This window comes from Odontesthes bonariensis, chromosome 15 (assembly GCF_027942865.1).
Source record: "Odontesthes bonariensis isolate fOdoBon6 chromosome 15, fOdoBon6.hap1, whole genome shotgun sequence".
NCBI classification, from domain to species: domain Eukaryota; kingdom Metazoa; phylum Chordata; class Actinopteri; order Atheriniformes; family Atherinopsidae; genus Odontesthes; species Odontesthes bonariensis.
In genome coordinates, this window is record NC_134520.1 from 6,317,969 (window position 1) to 6,339,743 (window position 21,775).

General features: G+C 43.0%; 1 protein-coding gene across 1 annotated transcript in view; it reads right to left on the bottom strand.

Annotated features, from left to right (window-relative positions):
- The window catches only part of sned1 (sushi, nidogen and EGF-like domains 1), a 43,369-nt gene that overhangs the window by 1,658 nt on the left and 19,936 nt on the right, over positions 1–21,775 (bottom strand). The window contains exons 23-27 of the mRNA XM_075484853.1: positions 6,202–6,480; positions 5,911–6,052; positions 5,716–5,798; positions 4,933–5,031; positions 4,568–4,684 (exon numbers count right to left, since the gene is read on the bottom strand). Coding sequence (XP_075340968.1) covers positions 4,568–4,684; positions 4,933–5,031; positions 5,716–5,798; positions 5,911–6,052; positions 6,202–6,480 — 720 coding nt within the window. The remainder of the gene's footprint in view (positions 1–4,567; positions 4,685–4,932; positions 5,032–5,715; positions 5,799–5,910; positions 6,053–6,201; positions 6,481–21,775) is intronic.

Below are 21,775 nucleotides of genomic sequence, written 5' to 3' on the forward strand. Positions count from 1 at the left end.
TCTTGTCGTAGCCCATTAAGACTACATGTGGTTGCTTAAAGCATTTCTAGACTGCTGCTCTGCTTTAATAAAATCCTGATTTTATAACTGCAGCTCTTCTTACAAAAATTATTATTCAAGTAACTTAAAGACATCTGAGCAATATATTCTGCTATTCTTATATAAACAATGATCTCCCACTGAGAAAGTTAGAAGCGGCACCATGTCTTCAACGTTCAATCCAAGGCAGTGTGAGACATAATTTATTATCCCCTTCCTGTGCACGTAGAGTGGGACAAGGACAGTCATCCCAATGAGCTGTCCAAGTAAAGCTGTACCTGCAGCAGACAGTGGCAGACAGAGCCCTCTCAGTATGGTAAACCAGAGAGACATTCTCACAGTGGAGCTAAGCTAGAAGCTACTCACAATGAGAACACAGAAGAGTTTTCACCATATAAAACAACTCAAACCTCACAGACATATCAGTGGTTCTCTATCAAAGAATGTCTGTGTTGCTCTGTTTCATGCATTCATGTATGCACAGTGGCTCCCCAACCACTGATCATCTGATTTAGTCAGACGTGTTGTCAGACATGTTGGATAACTCACAGCTGGGCATTACTTTAAGATTATAGATACAAAGATTTAAAAGATGGAAAGTGTCTGTGCTTTTCCAGGCTTCTAACTCATTTTTAGTGTCTTGTAGTTGGTATTTTTAGGATTAGACTGGTTGAATGAACCAGGAAAAATGAGTAAAAAGCCTGTAACTTGCAAAAAAATCATATATCATCTTTCAAATCTCCTCAAAAGTAACACACGGCAGTAAGTTTTACCACATATCTGGCACAACTCCTGACTGACTAAACTGATCAACAGCAGGATATGTTTGGCAGCCACTCTGCATGCAATTACACAGAGCATCACAAAAAAAGAAAGACCAAAAAAAGGGAAAGAAACAATGAATAACATCTAGGTCGGGCAACACCTTTAGCTTGTCCCCTTTTAACGTTGTCCATTGTTGGTTTTGAGGTGTGTGTTTAGGATCATTATATTGAAGAAAACATTCTTTTTACATGTTTATCTATGTTTTTTATGTACTGACATACACCAGAAGCAAATCAACAGTGCAATGTTTTATGGGACATTCTGGATATCCTGCTAACTTTTGGAATTGAGAATGAGGTCCTACAACAACATAAAGATTTCCAGAGAGGGAGGTAAGAACATTCAATCTTCATGCTCTTCATGCTAATGCAACAACAGTCTCACCCGTGAAGCTAAGGCTACAACAGTCTCACCGGTGAACATCCAGGAAGTGGACATTGAGATTGTGGATGACTACAGGTTCCTGGGTGTTCATCTCACTAACAAATTGGACTGGACCACCAACACTGATGTCCTGTTTAAGAAGGGCCAAAGCCGACTCCACCTACTGAGAATGCTGAGGTCTTTTGGTGTGAACAGAACTTTGTTTCTGACTTTTTATTACATCACAGTGGTTGCATCTGCACTGCTCTTTGCTGTGGTCTGCTGGGGATATGGAAGAGATTGAACAAGCTGGTCAGGAGGGCCAGCTCTGTGATATACTGTCCCCTGGACTCAATCGAGGAGGTCGGCGAGAGGAGGATGTTGGCCAAGCTGGCATTTCTCTTTTTACAACCCTCCTCTCAACCACTGCACCAAACTCTAAGCAGTTTCTTCATCCCATCAACCATTAAGGTCTTCAACCACCACTGCTGATGTAATATGGTGTCTGCAACATGGTTCTCTGTGCAATACAAATGTGGAAATGTTCACTTTATTTCCCTATCTTACTTCATTTTATAATATAGATTATATTGAATATTTACCTTTTTTTCAATAGCTATTCTATTTTAAATATTGAATCTATTTTGTAGGAGCTAAATGTGTTGTTGGTGTCCTGAGTCAAGGGTGTAATGTACTCTGTATGTGTGTGGTGTCGCTGTGCTGTCACCAGGGGGTCTCAGGTGCATATAGGAGTCTCATGCACTCTTGTTTGACAGGTGTTTTGACCTGGAAGTGCAAACGGCTTTTGACCTCTGTGGCGCGAGGCGCTCGTCATGCCGCTGTTTGTTGTTTGTTTGTTTGTTAAACTTATCAGAGAATAAATCCACTGGTGGCAACTTCAAAGACGGCGTGGAAATTGATTTAAACGCGGTACGAGAGCAGCAAGCCAGGACAGGCAGCGCGTCAACCAGCCATCCGACGTCAAATGCCTCAGTAGCTCTAGTAATAGACTGAGCTTCTTTAATAATTTAATGTTATTGTATTTTTTTCTTCTAATTATTTATTGATACATTGCTATCGAAAGTTGATGTAGGATTTTTCTTTTGGTCACATATGATCTTATATAGATGCAGGATTGACTCAAGCTCTATCTTATCTTATCTAAGTTAGAGCTGTATATCTCCATTAATATTTTAAGCTTATAATCATGTTACAAACATGTTTTGATGTTCATTAACGTCAAGAGAGCACCAGACACTGCAAATACAGCACTCCTACTACCTTTCTTTCTTGAAGATTCAGTAATAAGGGCAAAAAAAAAGGAATTTTCCTCCGGGCAACACCCAAGCTTCCATTTACAGCTTGTCATGTTGTATATAAACTTCAAAGCTAAAAATGAGCTACTTTGACTTTGCAAAACTCTTTAATCCAGCCTCTGTGTAACAAGTTATTAATGTGGCTGATCATTCTCTTTTTTGTATTTGGAAAGATTAGAATCAAAACAAAGAAGCCCATTGTGTGCAGATAAAATATTGCTGCTTTTTAAAAAGAGCAGAGTCCTTTCTCCAGAGCACTCAAAAGAAATAATGACTTTTAAATGTAACACTAGCCCCCATAAAAATGGAAAGAAAGTACTGTGCAAATAATACAGTGCTTTGTGAAAGCATAGACAATGTACTAATGTTGTACAAACGTGCCCCTACGCCTCCAAGTTAACCATATCATTCATTAATGTCAGAGGAGTCTATTATCAGGCGAACACGTTTCTTTCTTGCTCACACTTTGACACTTTTACATGATGGCATCCAATTAAACATAATGTTATACTGAAAATAAACACTTTGCGATGTTATAGTCGCATTTAAAGGAAAACAACTGTTGGGATCCCGTAGCCTGCAGTGTGAATTCACCCATAACGCTTAAAACTAGATCAAATAATCCATGAGGTTTTCTGCATATTTCTGTTAAAGATTATAGAGGGTTTGTGCCAATCTTATTATGCATTTATAAGGGATTTACAGTCCAGTGGAGAAGAATGTCCTCAAGTGGTGGAAGGAAGTTGTTCAGCTTAGAAAGGGAAGAAACTTAGAAACTCTGCAAAGAATACATGGTCTTACACACCAGAGGTGGAACATCAGTGAACCGGCAAGTCAAATCTCATCTTCAGCATCAATTTGTATTAGATGAAAAATATTACATTATGGTTCACATAACATTTATCCTGCATACCATTTGTCTACTTTTGTGGCTAAATGAAACCATCTTAGTTGTTAGCACGGCTGTAATACATACAAGCCTTTACAGTAGTAAAGAAAACTACTTTCCAGATTTAACATTGATGAACAGACGGATCAAGTTGTAAACTAGGGAAGGATGTATAAAACTCTTGTTTTGTTTGAGGCAAAAGTTTTGTAGACATTTCAGAAGCCATCCCGGACAGCCTAATTAGACTGACACATTTAAATTCTGTCAGGCAGAAGTATAGAAGCTACACTCACGCCCCATACTGAGACAAAATAAAACATTTGTGATAACTGATCTAAATTTGAGATTTGTAAATAGCACTTACATTGATTCTACTGGCATCAAAAACAGTGTAGAGAGAATGTTGGCATTTCATTGTTCAATTTTTAACTATAATAAAATGTAGACTAAATAACAGCCTTCTAACCTTCAAACTATCAAAAGGCTGGTCAACAGCTGGCTAGATTTTACTGTTAGGTACAAATCAACCCTTTAAACCATAACTCTGTGTTGCATGAATATTTTTTGCTACATGGGGTACAGATAAAATCAAAAGCAAAGAAGAAGGCCGTGCAATTCTCCCAGCGAAGAAGTAGAGGAACAAATTAAAGACGTGCATAAAAGGAGAAGTGTTCTTTTTTTGGTGGGCTCTGATCTGTAATGATGAACAGAATAAAAACTACAGCATGCAAAAAAGCTTATCATCTCTGTGAGTTCAGAGCAAAGGACCAGAGGGAATAAAGAAATTACCAGACAAGAAACGCATGTGTGAGGTCCTCCAACAGCGCCAGAACAGTCACCCTTTCAGACAACCGCTGAGCACAACTACAACTACTTTCAGCACGCACATTAACCGTTATGAGCGAGAAAAGTGGTATGACTGGATTTTGTTCTTAGTTTATACATCCAGCCCCAGGTCTTTATGACAATACTTAACATATTTGAAGAAATGACACACTCAAAGTAATGGTTTGATGTCATAAAGTTATCAATGGTAGAAACTTTCTGGTGCATTTGCCTAAAAGCAACCTACTTCCACTGAATCCTCCTGTGTGTATGTGCTGTAGAGTATGTGTGGAAAAGCACATTAACTTACACATTTCACACTGTCTGCCCTTGAACCCCGCTGTGCAGCTGCAGATGAAGGAGTCGCCTTCGTTCACACATGTACCTCCGTTCTGGCAGGGCACACTGCGGCAGTCCTGGGGCAGCTCTAAAAGACAGCAGCTGCCATTAAAATCCTCAGTACAGAATAAGTAGAAGTCTCAGGTTTCAGGCTCACTCTTCCACAGTATCCACAGCTGATATTACGTGTTGATAGCCTCCAGCTCTACCCCTGACACATCAGAACCTGAATCTCATGCATATAAGAGGCACATCAGCTGGGATCACTTACATGGATAGATGTGCCATCTATTTGGAAAAGAAAACATACAAAAAAAAAAACAGCAAAAGACCTACCAGGCTTTGTTCTTGAACCTTCTTCTTGAATCTCCAGTGCAAGGCTTATTTTGTTTGTGGTTTCTTCCATCTTCTCTAATCTGATTGGTGGATCAGGTTCTGCAAGGCAAAACATTTCCTGTCAGAAATCATTGTGAAAAGACAAAATGCAGGACAGACTGCATGATGACTCCAGGAGAATTAAGAGGTTGCACTGACTGAGACACTATGTACATTCCTCTGCCTAAAACGATATTATGACAACAGGTGAAACATCATTAAAATTGTCAGAACAATCTTAGAGAGGAAGCCTATTCTCAAGAGGATGAAATAACATCTGTCAAACACTTTTTCAGTTGAGGCGGTAGAGGCCTTTGTAATGGAATTTCTCAAGTGAAATAAAAAGTCTAAATACATAATTAAAAACTTGATTGCTGAAAGTCAGTGTTATCTGAGTTTATAAGCATGTGGCAATTGCAACGGGTCTGTCCAAAGAGTCCCTTTACATTGACAAATGACTGATATTTCATCAAGACGGGAAGTGTTCAAAATCATACATTAAAAGACTGTGGACTAATTGTTCCTCTTTCTCAAAATGAGCAAATAAGATTAATTATTGTTGGGACGTACAGAGCAAATTTTAACTGCTTCCAGGTATCAAGTAGAATATGTTCATATGTAGATGTCAGAGAAGTATGGTATTGTCTTATTGAATCATCTGACCTACAGGAGCATCTATAAGAAAAGTATCTATCTTCTGCTGACTCTCCACTAAGTGTTCATCACATGTTTAGTGATACTTACTACTACGATGCCGAATGGCTTTCCGAGACAAGTGGGAGAACTTGGTTGTTATCTTTCCCCTTCTGTCGACCAGTTCTGTGTATCTGCAAAAAAAAAAAAAGAAAAAACTATTAAGCTTCCACAGCTGCACTGCTATTATGTTTATGTTTTAAAGCAGTTTTAGTTTAGTTTTAATCATCTAGCCCTTTTAAGTACCTGAGCGATTCCTCTGAATTCTCTGTTTCTGCTGTGCCTCCCAGAACTGGAGGCAGAGACGAGGGAAAAGTGCGTCCTCTCTGAGTCCCCTGTCCTGTCACTGTTGGCCTATTTCTCCTTCCTGCTTTGGCCTGTGTAGGCACTGAGTATGAGAAAATTGATACAGAAGAATGGTTCAACTGTAGCTTATTTATCATTAGAGTTCAGATTTAAGCACAAAAGTCCCATGTATGGCATCATTTATTATAATGTAAGTTTGGGTTACAAAAGATTCCCATGATAGACACTCACATGTAGTAAATGCTAAATGCTGTGGTTTGCTGTGGATCTGTTCCCGCCCTGTGTTTTTAACGGATGTGAGAGCCACATGGTAGCGCTGTCCTGGAATCAGTTCACGGAGGGTATATGATCCTAATTTCCCATTGGGCAGGAAGCGACTCCTGGTATTCAACCCTCGGGTCACGTTGATCACAAAGCCATCTGGGATGTTTCTCGGGTGGCGACTCCAGGTGACCAGCGCTGAGTTTGGGGTCACATGTGACAGTGAGAGGTTCTGTGGGGGAAGAGGCCCTGAGGATAAGATAGTAAATAGTCAGTGGTTTGCAAAGATTGCATGAAAAATATTGCTTTTGCCTTGTTTAGTTGCCTTAAAGGGGAAGATCGTTTTTTTTTAAACCTGGACCTTATCTCTGGCATAAAATTCGTTCATCTACTCACCGATAACAGTTTGGTTAAAGTCGGCCTCCTTCGGACGCTATTTAGATTTCTCGAGATCCGCGTATATCCATATAACTGGAATGAACAGGGCATCGACAATACAGCCTCTAAATAAGGCATTATCTGTCTTGATTTCACCAATACTTTAAGAAGAATGAATGAATGAACACGTCCTATTGCACTGTTAGTTCAGAACTGCCATGTTGTTGTTATTGGGGGCTATCAGGGGCTTGGGGGCTTTTTACACAAGCGTCTAGTGGGATAACGTCATTGACACGCGCCACTGCAGCACAGCTTATTTACTCCGTGCTCTGTGACGGTCGGCTAACTTCACACAGAGTTTGCTACTGTTAGTTTTGTGCAATATGGCAGAACATTTATCAGATTTTGATGACGTGGACGACGACTTTTAGTACGATTGCCGTCCTTACCGTTCGAGTCGATGCTAACTGGTGGTATTCTTGTGGACGATGTTTACCTATGCCAACAGAGGAGGAATGTCATTGTTGCTCTAAGTGGGATTTGAGGTCAGGAGACACAGGTCTGGTTGTCTTCAGAAATTACTGTCTCACAACTGTCGAGGATTTCTCTGTGTGTTGCCATTAAGGCAAAATGTTTAAAGGACTTTTAATTTGACAGGCTGTAGATCGGTTCCGGGACTCTGAGGCCATTTCCTGTAGATTGGAAAGTAAACAATCTGAATGTATGCTGCCAGCACTAGTGGCAATGTCGTAAGTACAAATTCATGATTAGGTTAATAAGTTAATAATAATAATAATAATAATAATAATAAATCAAATTTGTAACGCACTTTTCATTAGCAAAAATCTCAAAGTGCTACAAAGTACAACTAAAATCTGGGATAAAATCAACATCATAAAAATCATGTGGCGGCAGAATAGGCTTGCTTAAAAAGAAAAGTCTTTAAGCCTCTTTTGAAGTCGCCCAGTGGTTGCGGAGCTCTCAGATAGACCGGGAGAGAGTTCCAGAGAGGGGGGGGCAGCCTCAGAGAATGCCCGATCTCCCATGGTCCTTAATCTGGATCGAGGAAGGTGGAGGAGGTTGCAGTCTTGTGATCGTAGAGATCTGGTGGATGAATGTGGAATGAGAAGGTCCTTCAGATAATCTGGTGAGGTTCCGTTTAAGCATTGATGGGTGATGAGAGCAATTTTGTACTGAATTCTGTAAGTGACAGGAAGCCAGTGCAGATCATGGAGAATAGGTGTAATATGGTCAGATTTACGAGCTCTCAATAGAACCCTGGCTGCACCGTTCTGAATGTATTGAAGCTTCTGAAGGTGTTTTCTGTGGATTCCAACAAACAGAGAGTTGCAGTAATCGAGCCTGGAGGAAACAAAGGCATGGACGAGAGTCTCGGCATCAGAGAAAGAGAGAGATGGACGAATTTTGGAGATATTACGAAGATGAAAGAAGCAGGTTTTAAACAGATGCTTAATGTGATTTTCAAATGTAAGTTGAGAGTCCATTCTTACTCCAAGATTTGTAACAGGGGTGGAGAGGGAGATGTCTTGTCCAGAAAAAGACATAGTCGTCAGAGTTGAAGTTTGAACCTGGTGAGGGGTGCCAATCAGTATGGCCTCAGTTTTGGAGCAGTTTAACTGAAGAAAGTTCTGATTCATCCACGTCCTTATCTCCTCCAGGCAGGTAGTGAGGGCAGTGAGTGAAGATGGTGATGATGATGCTCCAGTTCTAATGTAAAGTTGTATGTCGTCAGCATAACAAGTTAATGTTAAAATACTATTTAAAAAGGAAAGACTACACTTTTTACAACGTTCTATTTACATATATTTACATGTATATTTCATTACAAGATTTTTGCTAAAACAGTCGAACTTTATTCTTTTGTTACAGTTTTCACTCTGTCATGTAAGATGATGTTGGAAGCCATAGTACACAGCAAGTTAGCTGGTTGTATAGCTACAGTTGCTACACTGCAGTGAGGACAACACAGTGAAAAGACAGAGAAGTTAGTGTTGAACTTCGTGGCAAGATGGAAGCAAAAAGTGCTAAGGCATCTGTAGCGAGTGGAAGAAGTTTGCAATCATCTGCATCATCAAACAGTGCACTATTCCACGCACGTGCAAAAGCAGCAGCTGCCAAAGTACGCATTACATATGCAGAACAAGAAGCTAAAGCTAAAATGGATATAGCAGCTAAAGAAGCTGAATCACAGTTGGAAAGAGTAAAAAGAGAGACTGAGCTGGTGACACTCGCCATCTGCCGAGAAGCAGCAGCTGCTGAAGCCGAAGTAGCCGTTTGGGAAACAGCTCACACAATGGAGAGGTGTATTCTGTTTAGAGTTTAGATTCTCTGCCCGCACCCGAGCCACTATCCTCGGGTCGGACCGGACGTGATCAAGCTTTTTTTTTTTTTTTTTTAAATCACTATTAGCTTAATTGGTACGGGCAAAATTATGTAATAATTAGACGAAATATTCTATATAGACAATATTCTTAATGTATACAAAGTTGCACAAGTCAGACTACGAAATTGCAAAAGGCTATGTGTCATGCGCAGTTTTCCTCCACTGGCAAGCGTAACACCGAGCCTGCCCTGCTGTGCTGAATTGGCTGGCGTGCAACATGTAAGCCTGAAGAAGTAAAGAAAAAAAGAAAAACGGGAGAATTAAAAAGTGAGCAAGTTTGAAGGAAAGTCGGAGGTATGGACATATTTTAAACAAGTCGTGGGTAGTGACAATGTATGTGTCGGCTTTGTGGAGTGCAGTAAGTGTGGCATGCTGCTAACTTATGATAGCAAAAAAACGGGTACTTCTTCAATGAACAGACACATGAAGCAGGCTTGCCATAGCAGAAAGGATGATAGTCAGCCTTCAATGTCCTCTTTTGTTACTTCTCCAAGCATACCCCTGAGAGCGAAGCAAGCCCTCACAGAGAAATGCTTTGGGTTTTGTTGTAAGGACATAAGGCCATTTTACGAAATGGTCGGGTTTAAAGCGGTCTCGGGCTCATAATTACAGTTAATGTGCCGGGCCGGGCCGGGCTCGGACACAATGTGCACGGGCTCGGAAAAGGTCGGGTTTGATTAAAATAGAGCGGACAAGCGAATACGTCCAAGCTCATTTCTCTTCAACAAGGTACCCAGAGCGAGCTGCTACGAAGGCTAACCCTTAGACATTTCAGCATGCTACAGCTGCCACTCTCTGTTTCAGTCCAAACAACCCTTTTTCTTCATACCGGCAGGTCCCTGTTTCTTCATGTGAGCCACCACAGGCTAATAACACTGGCAATGTGGACTTAAGGCTGAGTTATACTTCTTTTAACTGCCCTTGCGCTTTCTTCTTGCGCGTATGTTAATGGCTCGAGACGTTTATACTTCATTTAGCTTTGCCGGCGCTTGCGTGTGCTGCATGGCGATTCACTGCCAGGAGAGTAGGTGGAGTAGCGGGTTTTTTCAATGACAAGCCTACTATGATGAAAGGAAATTCACCGCCAGGACCTCTTCGAGTGATTCATGCTTCTTCTTCTTGTAAATAGCCGGTATTTTCTCAGATTTTCAACACCTTGGGGGTCTAAACGACTACTTTCTCGCCTGAAAATGTTTCAAATGTTGCTAAAGTTATATATTTACAGAGTTTATAGCTTAAGCGAAATCAGCTTTTCAGGCTGGCTGATTTCGGCTCGGGCAGGAGTGAAGTGCACTGTGTGTAAACGCTCTGCATGCTGTCTGATCGATGAGTATGTCGTTTTCAAGTAGTAGGCTTGCGTCTTTTCTTGCGTGAAGTTTAGAAAATTGAGGTGACACACGCAAGCTCGCAATGGGGGGCTTGCAACCGCGCAAGGGCTTGCGTTTCTTCTTGCGTCTTGCTTTGCGTCTTGCGTTACCGACTATAAACCAGGCTTTAGTAGAGGATGGCCCAGACTACGCTTATGTAGCAGTCAAACTGTCAGACATATATGACAGAGAGAATGTTCAGGTAATTTCAAAGACATTTCACACTGACTTGAATGTTTTCGCTCCGCACTTTTTCCCTCAGCTGGAAACTGACCAAAGTGTGCGCACAACTGAACATCTTGCACGATATTTAGCTCGACATGACCTGGTGAGTGCAAGCTTGTATGAGTTCGATGACCAACCTGAAAATTATCGTGCTTGGCAGTCTTCATATAAAAATGCTACCCAAGGGTTGGGTCTCACTGCTACCGAAGAGCTGGACTTAATGACTCGATGGCTTGGCAAAGAATCTAGCAACCAAGTGAAATGCTTACGTTCAGTGCATATAGCAAGCCCAGACTTAGCACTCAGGAAAGCCTGGGAACGTCTTCAGGAATGCTACGCAGCGCCTGAGATAGTTGAAAAGGCCCTCTTCACTCGACTCGACAAATTCTAGAGGGTTTCAGCAAAGGAAAATCTGAAGCTAAGGGAGCTAGTAGATCTGCTAATGGAAGTGCAGTGTGCTAAGGAAGATGGCTATCTTCCAGGTTTGTCCTACCTGGATACTGCACGCGGCATCAAACCTATAGTAGTCAAGCTGCCTTATGGACTCCAGGAAAAATTGATTTCCGCGGGTTCAAGGTACAAAGAAGGAAACAGAGGACAGTTTCCACCATTCGATTTCTTCACTAAGTTTGTGTGCTATGAAGCAAAGAAAAGGAATGACCCCAGCTTTGCCTTTGGGCCTTCTTTGAAGGCTGAAAGTTCCATTTTAAAAGCACCAAGAACCCCATTGCAGTTCATAAGACCAATGTCTCCCCAGCAGATTCAAGCACTTCCAGTGATCCAAATAAGAGTTGCCAATACACACAAAGCCACATCTACTGAACAAATGCAAAGCCTTTAGAGCCAAAGACTTTCTGAAAGAGAGAGGATTTTGCTTTAAGTGCTGTGGCTCAAATAGTCATGTGGCGAGGGACTGCACAGCATCAGTGAAATGTTCTGAGTGTGACAGCACAAAACATGTCTCAGCTATGCATCCAGGACTTGCACCACAAAACACGGCCCCTGTACCCTCATCACAGGATGGTGGGGAGGGAGAAGAGGTTGACGACAGCACGGAAGTTGTCAGCTCAAATTGCACTGAAGGCTCAAATTGTGGTGCAGGACAAGTTGGGCGGTCATGTTCCAAGATATGCCTAGGAAAGGTGTATCACAAGAGCTGTCCAGAAAAAAGCCATTAAGGCATACATCGTTTTAGATGACCAAAGCAACCAGTCACTGGCGAGGTCCAGCTCCTTTGACCTGTTTGACATTCATTGTGAGTCATATCCTTACCAACTGAGGACATGTTTTGGCACAGTAGAAACATTTGGCAGAAGGGCTGAAGATTTTATGGTCGAGGCACTCAATGGGAAGGTCACAATCCCCCTCCCCCCGCTTATTGAATGTAATGACTTACCCGACAACTGGGCTGAAATCCCCACGCCGATCGCCGCTCTTCATCAACTTCACCTCGTCAAAGTAGCAAAACACTTTCCCGAGTTAGACCCCACTGCTGAGATCCTTCTGCTGCTTGGTAGAGACGTAATTAGATCGCACAAGGTAAGGGAGCAAATAAACGGCCCTCTCAATGCCCCCTTTGCTCAACACCTTGACCTAGGATGGGTGTTGGTTGGAGAGGTCTGCCTGGGCAACGCACACAAACCAAATGTCAGCACTTGCGAGACAATAGTGTTTAATTGTCGTCGGCCTTCTCTCCTCTAACCTTGCACAAGCTTTTTGCATGTCAGAGAAGAACATCATAGCAAAGAGCCTAGGAACAGTGTATTAGGGCCCAGCAGGGCTAAAGAAAACCGGCTGGGTCAAAATGCATTTGACCGCACCCAACAAGACAACAAGCTGGCACCTTCAGTTGAAGATGAGATCTTCTTGAGAATAATGGACAAAGAGGTGTACAGAAATAATTCACACAGTTGGGTCGCTCCGTTACCATTCAGACAGCCCAGACAACGGTTACCTAACAACCGTGATCAAGCACTTAAACAGTTTGAATCACTTCAACGCAACCTGAGGAAGAGGCCTGAGATGGAACATCAATATGTGGGATTCATGGGTAAACTGTTGAAAAATGACCATCCTGAGGTGGCGCCAGGACTAAGGGAAGACGAAGAGTGCTGGTACTTACCAAGCTTTGCAGTATTTCATCCACAAAAACCTGGTCAAATCAGGGTGGTGTTTGATTCGAGTGCCCAACACTCTGGAATTTCCTTAACTAATGTGCTCTTGACCGGCCCTGATCTGAACAACTCCCTTCTGGGAGTACTCATGCGGTTCCGAAAGGAATAGGATGCTGTCATGGCAGATATACAGCAGATGTTTTACTGCTTCCTAGTAGAGGAAAGGCACAGGAACCATCTCAGATTTTTATGGTTCAAGGACAATGATGTGACGAATGAAGTCATAAACTACAGGATGAAGGTCCATGTTTTTGGGAATAGCCCATCTCCAGCAGTAGCTATCTACGGGCTTAGAAGAGCCATCAGAGAGGGTGTTAAAAAACATGGAGCAGACACTGTCACCTTTGTCGAGCGCCACTTTTATGTGGATGACAGTCTTTGTTCTGTCCCAACTGATGCTGAAGCCATCGACTCAGGCTTCACTTGCTGAGTCCAACCTCAGGCTCCACAAGTTTGCTTCAAACAGTCAGGCTGTCTTGGTGGCCTTCCCAAGTGAGGACTGTGTGGCAGCTGGGAAAGATGTAGACCTCAGTGGAGAGGAGTCGCCAACTTAACGCAGCTTAGGCCTCCTGTGGGAGATAGCGAATGACACATTCACCTTCTCTGTGTCGACTGACATTAAGCCGTTTACCCAACGAGGAGTTCTTTCAATGGTGAACAGTGTTTTTGACCCCTTGGGTTTTTTGGCTCCAGTCACAATCCAGGGAAGAGCCCTTCTCAGAGAGCTGAATTCTGAGGCACCAGAGTGGGATACCCCATTGCCTGAAGATAAATTAGGCAAGTGGGAGGTTTGGCAAAACTCACTTCAAGAGTTGAACCATTTTCATGTACCAAGGATGTACACAGGCATCTCTCTGACCAAGGCCGAACGAGTAGAACTCTGTGTGTTCTGTGACGCTTCTACTAAGGCCATTGGCGCTGTACCCTATCTAAAGACTATCCAAGAAGACATGGTTGACATTGGATTTGTCATGGGGAAGTCAAAACTTGCTCCCCAATCTGAGCCAACCATACTGAGACTTGAGCTATGTGCAGCAGTTTTGGCTGTAGAAATGGCTGAACTGATACAAGATTAACTAGACTGCAAGCTAGATTTCACTAAGTTCTACACAGATAGCAAAGTGGTCCTTGGATACATTAACAACCAATCAGTGTTGGGTAAGTTACTTTAAAAATGTAATCCGTTATAGTTACAAGTTACCTTGTTTAAAATGTAATTGTAGTGTAACTTTTTGGATTACTTAAAAAAAGTAATGTAACTAATTACTTTTGGATTACTTTTGGATTACTTTGACCTATTTATGGTATAGGATAATCTGTATATTATCTGTATGATTCCATCTGTATTTATCACATTTATTTATACCATGCTATTTTTCTTTTCATTGTACTGCCATAACTACATTATACATTCTCTGCACATACATGCATTTCCCTAGGTAATTGACCTATTCTGCACATATCTATTAACCATCTTTCCTTACACTAGCTGTAAATAACTGCATTTTATCTCTAAATACTGGATGCTATACAATCTGCACGCGTTACACTTGATAAGATGCCAAACTGCATTTCATTAATACATGTGCAATGACAATGAAGTGCTCTACTTTAGTAATAAATAAGCAAAGTAAGACTTTTACATCACATTTTATTTTTCTTTGCACACCCTTGCTTGTGTGTGTGCGCCAGTACTTCCGGTGAAAACTTCCAGGTGATTTGACAGCTAGCACGTCAGGTTAGGGCCAGTGGCCGTAAACAAAGGTTAACTTATAGCCGAGAAGAAAGATAATAATATAACGTAGCTAAAAAGACTAGCTTTCTTCAGTAGCCTTGATGCTTAATGCTTACCGATTTAGCAAGCCTAGCAGCCTCGTTGCTAATGCTAGCCGCCGTAACGTTACCAACGTCAAGGAGTTGGCTGAGCAGGGGCAAGATTATGGGGCTGGCAGAGTTAACTTCATAATGGGTGAGTGCAGGTTTCATTCACTTGATTTCATTCTTTCACAGGATTGATTCACTTCATTGGTTTATCCGATTGCTGGCCGCCGAGCCATTATGTGTCTGGGTTTGTGTGGGTTACTGATCATGGTTGTTAGCAGTCGATAGTCAGGTTGTGTGATGTGTGTGTGAGTGTGTATTTCTTCTATGGGTACATGCCATTGACTGTATGAGCGGTCTGTGCTCGTTTTTTTATTTTTATTTAATTAGATTGGAGATACTAATTAATACTGAGGGGGGGCTGGTCCCGGGGAAAATTATTGCCAGGCCCGATTTTTTTCCCCAGTCCGACCCTGCCGCTCTGTACTTCTGTCACTGCAATCTCGCACAAATTGTAATCTTGTTAAGTAACCCCCATTCTCACTGAATGTAACTGTAATCTCAGTACATCGTTTTTGCTTGTACTGTAACGGATTACAGTTACTTTTATTTTGTATCCTTTTACCGTAACGCCGTTACATGTAATCCGTTACTCCCCAACCCTGCAACCAATCCAGACGGTTTTATGTATATGTCCACAATCGAGTCCAGCGTATTCGCCAGACCACTAATCCTGGACCTACCTTTCTGCGTAAGCCTTCCATTCAACCTGAACCTATTCAGTCATTCAGCTTAATCTCACCAGAAGTAGATGCGGAGATTCGTCCAGATGTGAAGAGCTATGTCACCCAGCTACAGGGAAAAGGTCTCAGCATAGAGTGTTTTGAGAGGTTTTCCAATTTTTACACACTCCAGCGAGCTGTGGCACTCTTAAAGGGATAGTTCGCCTCTTTTGACATGAAGCTGTATGACATCCCATATTAGCAAAATCATTTATGAACATTGACTTACCCCCTGCTGCGTCCTGTGAGCCGAGTTCCAGCCTCGTTTTGGCGTTGACGAAGGTAGTCCGGCTAGTTTGCTATCCATCCATTATCTATACCGCTGAATCCGTCGGTCGGGTTGCAGGGGGGGCTGGAGGCTATCCCAGCAGTCAATGGGCGAAAGCTAGTTTGCTAGGATCCCAAAAATAAAGCGTCTTTCTTCTCAAAACAATATGCGTTCAAAAGAGTAATACATTTGCATCACAAAATCATCCATCCAGAAAAAGTCAGACCTCACAATCGCTTGGCGCTATTTTTGCCTCCCTTCATATCAATGCGTTCAGCCACCTGGCGATAGCTGCACCTGTTACAGTGTTTACTGCTCGGAAGCAGGGGACTGCTCGGTCTGCACTTCGGTCTGCACGGTTTACATAGCTGTAGTGATACGAAGGTAGAGAGAAATAACTCGGCTCACAGGACGCAGCGGGGAGTAAGTCAATGTTCATAAATGATATTGCTAATATGGGATGTCATACAGCTTCATGTCAAAAGAGGCGAACTATCCCTTTAATTCATGTTTCAAAATCTTACAAGTCTCCCAACATCAGGGACAAGTGTGGATGGCATAAATGTGAGATGCCTCTCGCTCTGCATGAGCTTTCCCAAGCCAGAGAAGTCATCATTAGGGCTGTGCAGAGGAAAGCATTTGAGAAAGAGTTTGAAGCTATAGAGAACGACAAACCAGTTCCTCTAAACAACTGTCTTCGTCGCCTCAACCCTATCTTGCGGAATGACCTCATCTGCCTCGGAGGCCGCCTGAAAAACGCAGACATGGAGATTGAGCAAAAGAAGCCTGTTATTCTACCAAAAGGAAACCATGTGTCCTTGCTGCTCGTCAGACACCATCATGCCCAAGAAAAACATCAGGGCCGCCATCTAACAGAAGGCGCCATGAGGGCTGCAGGACTCTGGATCCTGGGAGGTAAAGGGCTCATTAACTCAACTCTTCACAAATGCGTGACTTGTCGCCGACTCAGAGGACGGAGGCAGATGCAACAAATGGTGGTTCTGCCACCAGTGCGTCTCAAAGCCTGCCCTCCCTTTACGTATGTGGGGCTGGATGCCTTCGGACCATGGCACATCACTGCCAGACGTACGAGAGGGGCACAGTCTGAGAGCAAGTGGTGGGCCATATTGTTCTGTTGTATGAGCTCCAGAGCAGTTCACATCGAGGTGGTTGCCTCAATGGACGCTTCAAGCTGTATCAACGCCTTAAGGCACTTCTTTGCCATAAGAGGACCAGCCAAACAACTAATGTCAGATTGTGGTATAAATTTCATTGGAGCCTGCAGAGAACTCAGGATAAGTGCAGCGCAACCAGACACCACTGTGCAGAGGTACTTACACCAACAAGGATGTTCCTGGGTGTTTAATCCACCACATGCTTTGCATATGGGTGGTTCATGGGAACGCCTCATTGGAATAGCCCGCAGGATCCTGGATTCGATGCTTCTTGAACATGGCACTCACCTGACCCATGATGTCTTGTGCACACTAATGCCAGAGGTGGCAGCAATTATGAATGCAAGACCACTAGTTCCAGTTTCAAATGACCCAGAGGATCCATTCATTCTCACAGCATCCATGCTATTAACTCAGAAAGCCAGTGTCCCGTCTCCTCCAGGAGACTTTACAGACAGAGACCTCCTCACCAAGCAGTGGAGACAAGTACAAGCCTTGTCCAATATGTTCTGGAGCCGTTGGAGACAAGTGTACTTGTCAACTTTGCACAGCCGGAAGACATACCGAAATCTGCAAGAAGGAGATGTCTTCCTTCTCAAAGACAACCAAGCTGTCCGCAACAACTGGCCTTTGGCGGTAATCACAAAGGCTATTCCTGGAGAAGATGGGAAAGTCCGTAAGGTGGAATTGAAGACCACAGATCAAGGACATTCAAAAAATTACCTTAGACCAGTGACAGAACTTGTTTTGCTTCTGCGTAAAGAGTGACGTGTACAAGTTTAGTTAATTCATAATTTGTTTGTATAGTGACCTCACAGAGGCCAGGTGGGGAGTGTGTTGCCATTAAGGCAAAATGTTTAAAGGACTTTTAATTTGACAGGCTGTAGATCGGTTCCGGGACTTTGAGGCCATTTCCTGTAGATTGGAAAGTAAACAATCTGAATGTATGCACGTGAAATCCATGTGTTCTAAAATGCGCCGCTGAGGGTGGCAGCACGTTGGAGTAGCTCTGTACCTCACATTGAGATTTTCTTTTTTTTCTAAATTTCATTCCTGTTTTTTCTTGGAAGAAATTGCATTTTTTGGACAACTGTTCCTTCCTGCCTTGGATGCTGTGCAGCTGGATTGATTTTTCCCAATACTTTTGTATATTTTGCTCTTTTGTTATGATGCATAACCATAGCAACAGGGTGGTTTACAACAGGGAGCAGCTGATTAACATTGGAAAAGCAGAAATAATTCGACAACTGAAGCCAGAAATCCCACTGGAATTGAAAAGGAGGCGTCGTGGATGCAGAGCAGGAGCAAAGAGGAGAGAAAGAAAGAAGAAGTTCAAACCATCTCTGCCATCCGTCATCATGGGCAATGTAAGATCGTTAGCTAACAAGTTGGATGAACTTCTAGCCTTGACAAGGACTCAGCAAGAATATCGGGAATGTAGCATTATGTGTTTTACTGAGACATGGCTGCAGGATCATATCCCCGACTCCAGCGTCTCTCTGCCGGGCTTCCTGACTGTACGAGCAGATCGAGATTTAAAGAGTAGCAGGAAAAGGAAAGGGGGTGGATTGGCAGTGCTTGTCAACAACAGATTGTGTCACCCAGGACATGTTACTGTGACGAGTTGTCTCTGCAGTCCTGACACTGAACTATTGGCTGTAAGTTTTCGTCCATATTATTTGCCAAGAGAGTTCACCAGTGTTGTTTTGGTGGCTGTTTACATTCCACCCTCAGCTGTTGCCGACACTGCATGTGATGTCATCAGTTCCGTTGTTGCTAAGATACAGACACAACACCCCAATTCTTTTGTGGCAATATCTGGTGATTTTAATCATGCCTCACTCTCTGCTACACTGCCAACTTTTCAACAGTTTGTCAGCTGCTCTACCAGAGAAAACAAGACATTGGATTTGTTTTACACAAATGACAAGGATTTATACATTTCCAAATCAAGACCTCCCCTGGGTAAATCAGATCACAACCTGGTTTTTCTCTGTTCAGCATATAAACCCCTTGTCCAGAGACTACCTGTCACAAAAAGGACTGTTAGAAAGTGGTCACAGGAAGCTGAAGAAGCCTTACAGGGTTGTTTTGATGCAACCGATTGGATTTCTCTTTGTAAGCCACATGGAGAGGACATTAATGCCATGACTGAGTGTGTGACTGACTATATAAACTTCTGTGTGGACAACACCATCCCCACCAGAACAGTGAGATGCTTCCCTAATAACAAACCCTGGATCACCAGTGAGCTAAAGGAACTATTGAACAAGAAAAAAAGAGCCTTTAGGGAGCAAGACAGGGAGTTACTGAGGAGTATACAGAAGCAGCTCAAAGTCAAGATCAGAGAGAGCAAGGAGGTGTATAGAAAGAAGCTTGAGAGTAAACTGCAGAGGAACAATATCAGAGATGTGTGGTCAGGAATGAAGAAGATCACAGGCCTCAAGCAGAGGGAGGATCGGATGGATGGAAGTCTGGACAGAGCAAATGAGCTGAACACATTCTTCAACAGGTTCAGTTCAGGAACAAGCTCACCATCCTCCCCTCCGGTTCCCAGCCAAAGAGACATCCCACCCTCGTCTGACCCACAGCTTTCCTGTAACATCTCCACCTCCACCTCAGTCATGGATTCTTCTGCTTCCACTAGTTTGTCTTCAACCAAATCAGGAGATGCTGCTGTCCCCTTTGCCTCCCCCTCCCACTTTTCTGTTTCTAGAAGTCAGGTGAAGAGGCAGTTGGAGAGACTGAACCGGAACAAGGCTGCAGGTCCAGATGGTGTCAGCCCCAGAGTCCTGAAGGCCTGTGCAGAGCAGCTCTGTGGGATTCTGCAACACCTTTTCAACCTTAGCTTGACCTAAGAGAAGGTACCACTGTTGTGGAAGACATCCTGTCTGGTTCCGGTACCAAAGAAAACTCACCCTTCAGTCATCAATGACTACAGACCTGTTGCCCTGACATCCCACATCATGAAGGTCCTGGAGAGACTCCTGTTGACCCACCTGTGTAAGCAAACCAGCACATATCAGGACCCCCTGCAGTTTGCTTATCGCCATGGAGTTGGAGTTGAAGACGCTATCATACACCTGCTTCAACAAACCCACTGTCATCTGGACAAAGCAGGCAGCACTGTGAGGATCATGTTCTTTGATTTCTCCTGTGCATTTAACACAATTCAGCCTGATCTGCTTCGTCTTAAACTCCAGAAGACTCAGGTGGAGGCCTCAACAATCACCTGGATTAATGACTACCTGACAAACAGACCACAGTTTGTCAGACTGAAGAATTGTGTGTTTAACCAGGTGATCAGCAGCACAGGAGCACCACAGGGGACTGTACTCTCACCATTCCTTTTCACTCTGTACACTTCAGACTTCCAGTACAAGTCAGACTCCTGTCATCTACAGAAATATTCAGATGACTCTGCAGTTGTCGGGTGTATCAGAGATGGACAAGAAGCTGAGTACAGAGAGCTGGTGGACCGCTTTGTGGCATGGTGTGGGAACAATCATCTCATCTTGAATGTTAACAAAACAAAGGAGATGAATGATTGTAGATTTCAGGAGAAACAGGGTCAGATCAAACCCTGTTTCCATCATGGGAGAAGAAGTGGAGGTGGTTGAGGAATATAAATACCTTGGTGTTCATCTGGACAACAGACTGGACTGGAGACACAACAGTGAAGCCATCTACAAGAAAGGACAGAGCAGACTGTACTTCTTGAGGAAGCTAAGGTCCTTCAAGGTTTACAACAAGATGTTGCAGATCTTCTACAAGTCTGTTGTTGAGAGCGTCATTTCCTCTTGCGTCATCTGTTGGGGCAGCAGCATCAGAACCAGGGACCTAAAAAGACTCAACAACCTGATAAGGAAGGCTGGTTGTGTTCTGGGGACGACTGTGGAACCTCTGGAGACAATAATGCAAAGAAGGATTTTGCATAAAATCAAGAGAATTATGGACAACCCTGAACATCCTCTCCATGAGACTGTTATCGGAAAACAGAGTCTCTTCAGTCAAAGGCTTCTTCAGTTTGGATGCAAAACGGACCGCTACAGGAAATCTTTCCTGCCCACAGCCATCAGCATCTATAATAACTCCTTGATTTAATTGAGTTACATCAACATTTAATTTCCCTCTGGGATAAATAAAGTATTTTTGAATTTGAATTGAATTGAATTTGAATCTGCTGCCAGCACTAGAGGCAATGTCGTAAGTACAAATTCATGATTAGGTTAATAAGTTAATGTTAAAATACTATTTAAAAAGGAAAGACTACACTTAGTTACAACGTTCTATTTACATATATATTTCATTACAAGATTTTTGCTAAAACAGTCGAACTTTATTCTTTTGTTTGTCATGTAAGATGATGTTGGAAGCCATAATAAACAGCAAGAAAATGCTCATTACGACTCTGCAGGAAGCCTGCAGGACCGAACGGGCAACTTTCGATTCAGTAGCCTACACACAAGCATAAATATTTCCTGAGGATCATATGCCGTCCTTTCTGGCCTTCTTTCTGTCCCTTTAGGGCAATAAGTCTTCGGAGCGAAGTGAGCACTGCAAACCTGATGATCCGCACGCTTCAATGCTCCCACTTCATTATTCAGGTGAATTTTCAGCGCAACTAGCCAGAGCTTTAGTAAATCCAGGTCGCGCAAAGAAAGCCTGTGAAAGCTGAACTTCGTCCAAGTAGTCATTTTGTTTGGACAATTTGGAAAAACGCAAACACGAACTATGGAACCAGCAGTAGCAAACTCTGAGTGAAGTTAGCCAACCGTCACAGAGCACCGGGTAAATAAGCTGTGCTGCAGTGGCGCGCGTCAATGACGTTATCCCACTAGACGCTTGTAGAAAGCCCCCATAAGCCCCCTGATAGCCCCCAATAACAACAACATGACAGCACTGAGCTAACAGTGGAATAGTACGCGTTCATTCATTCATTCGTCTTAA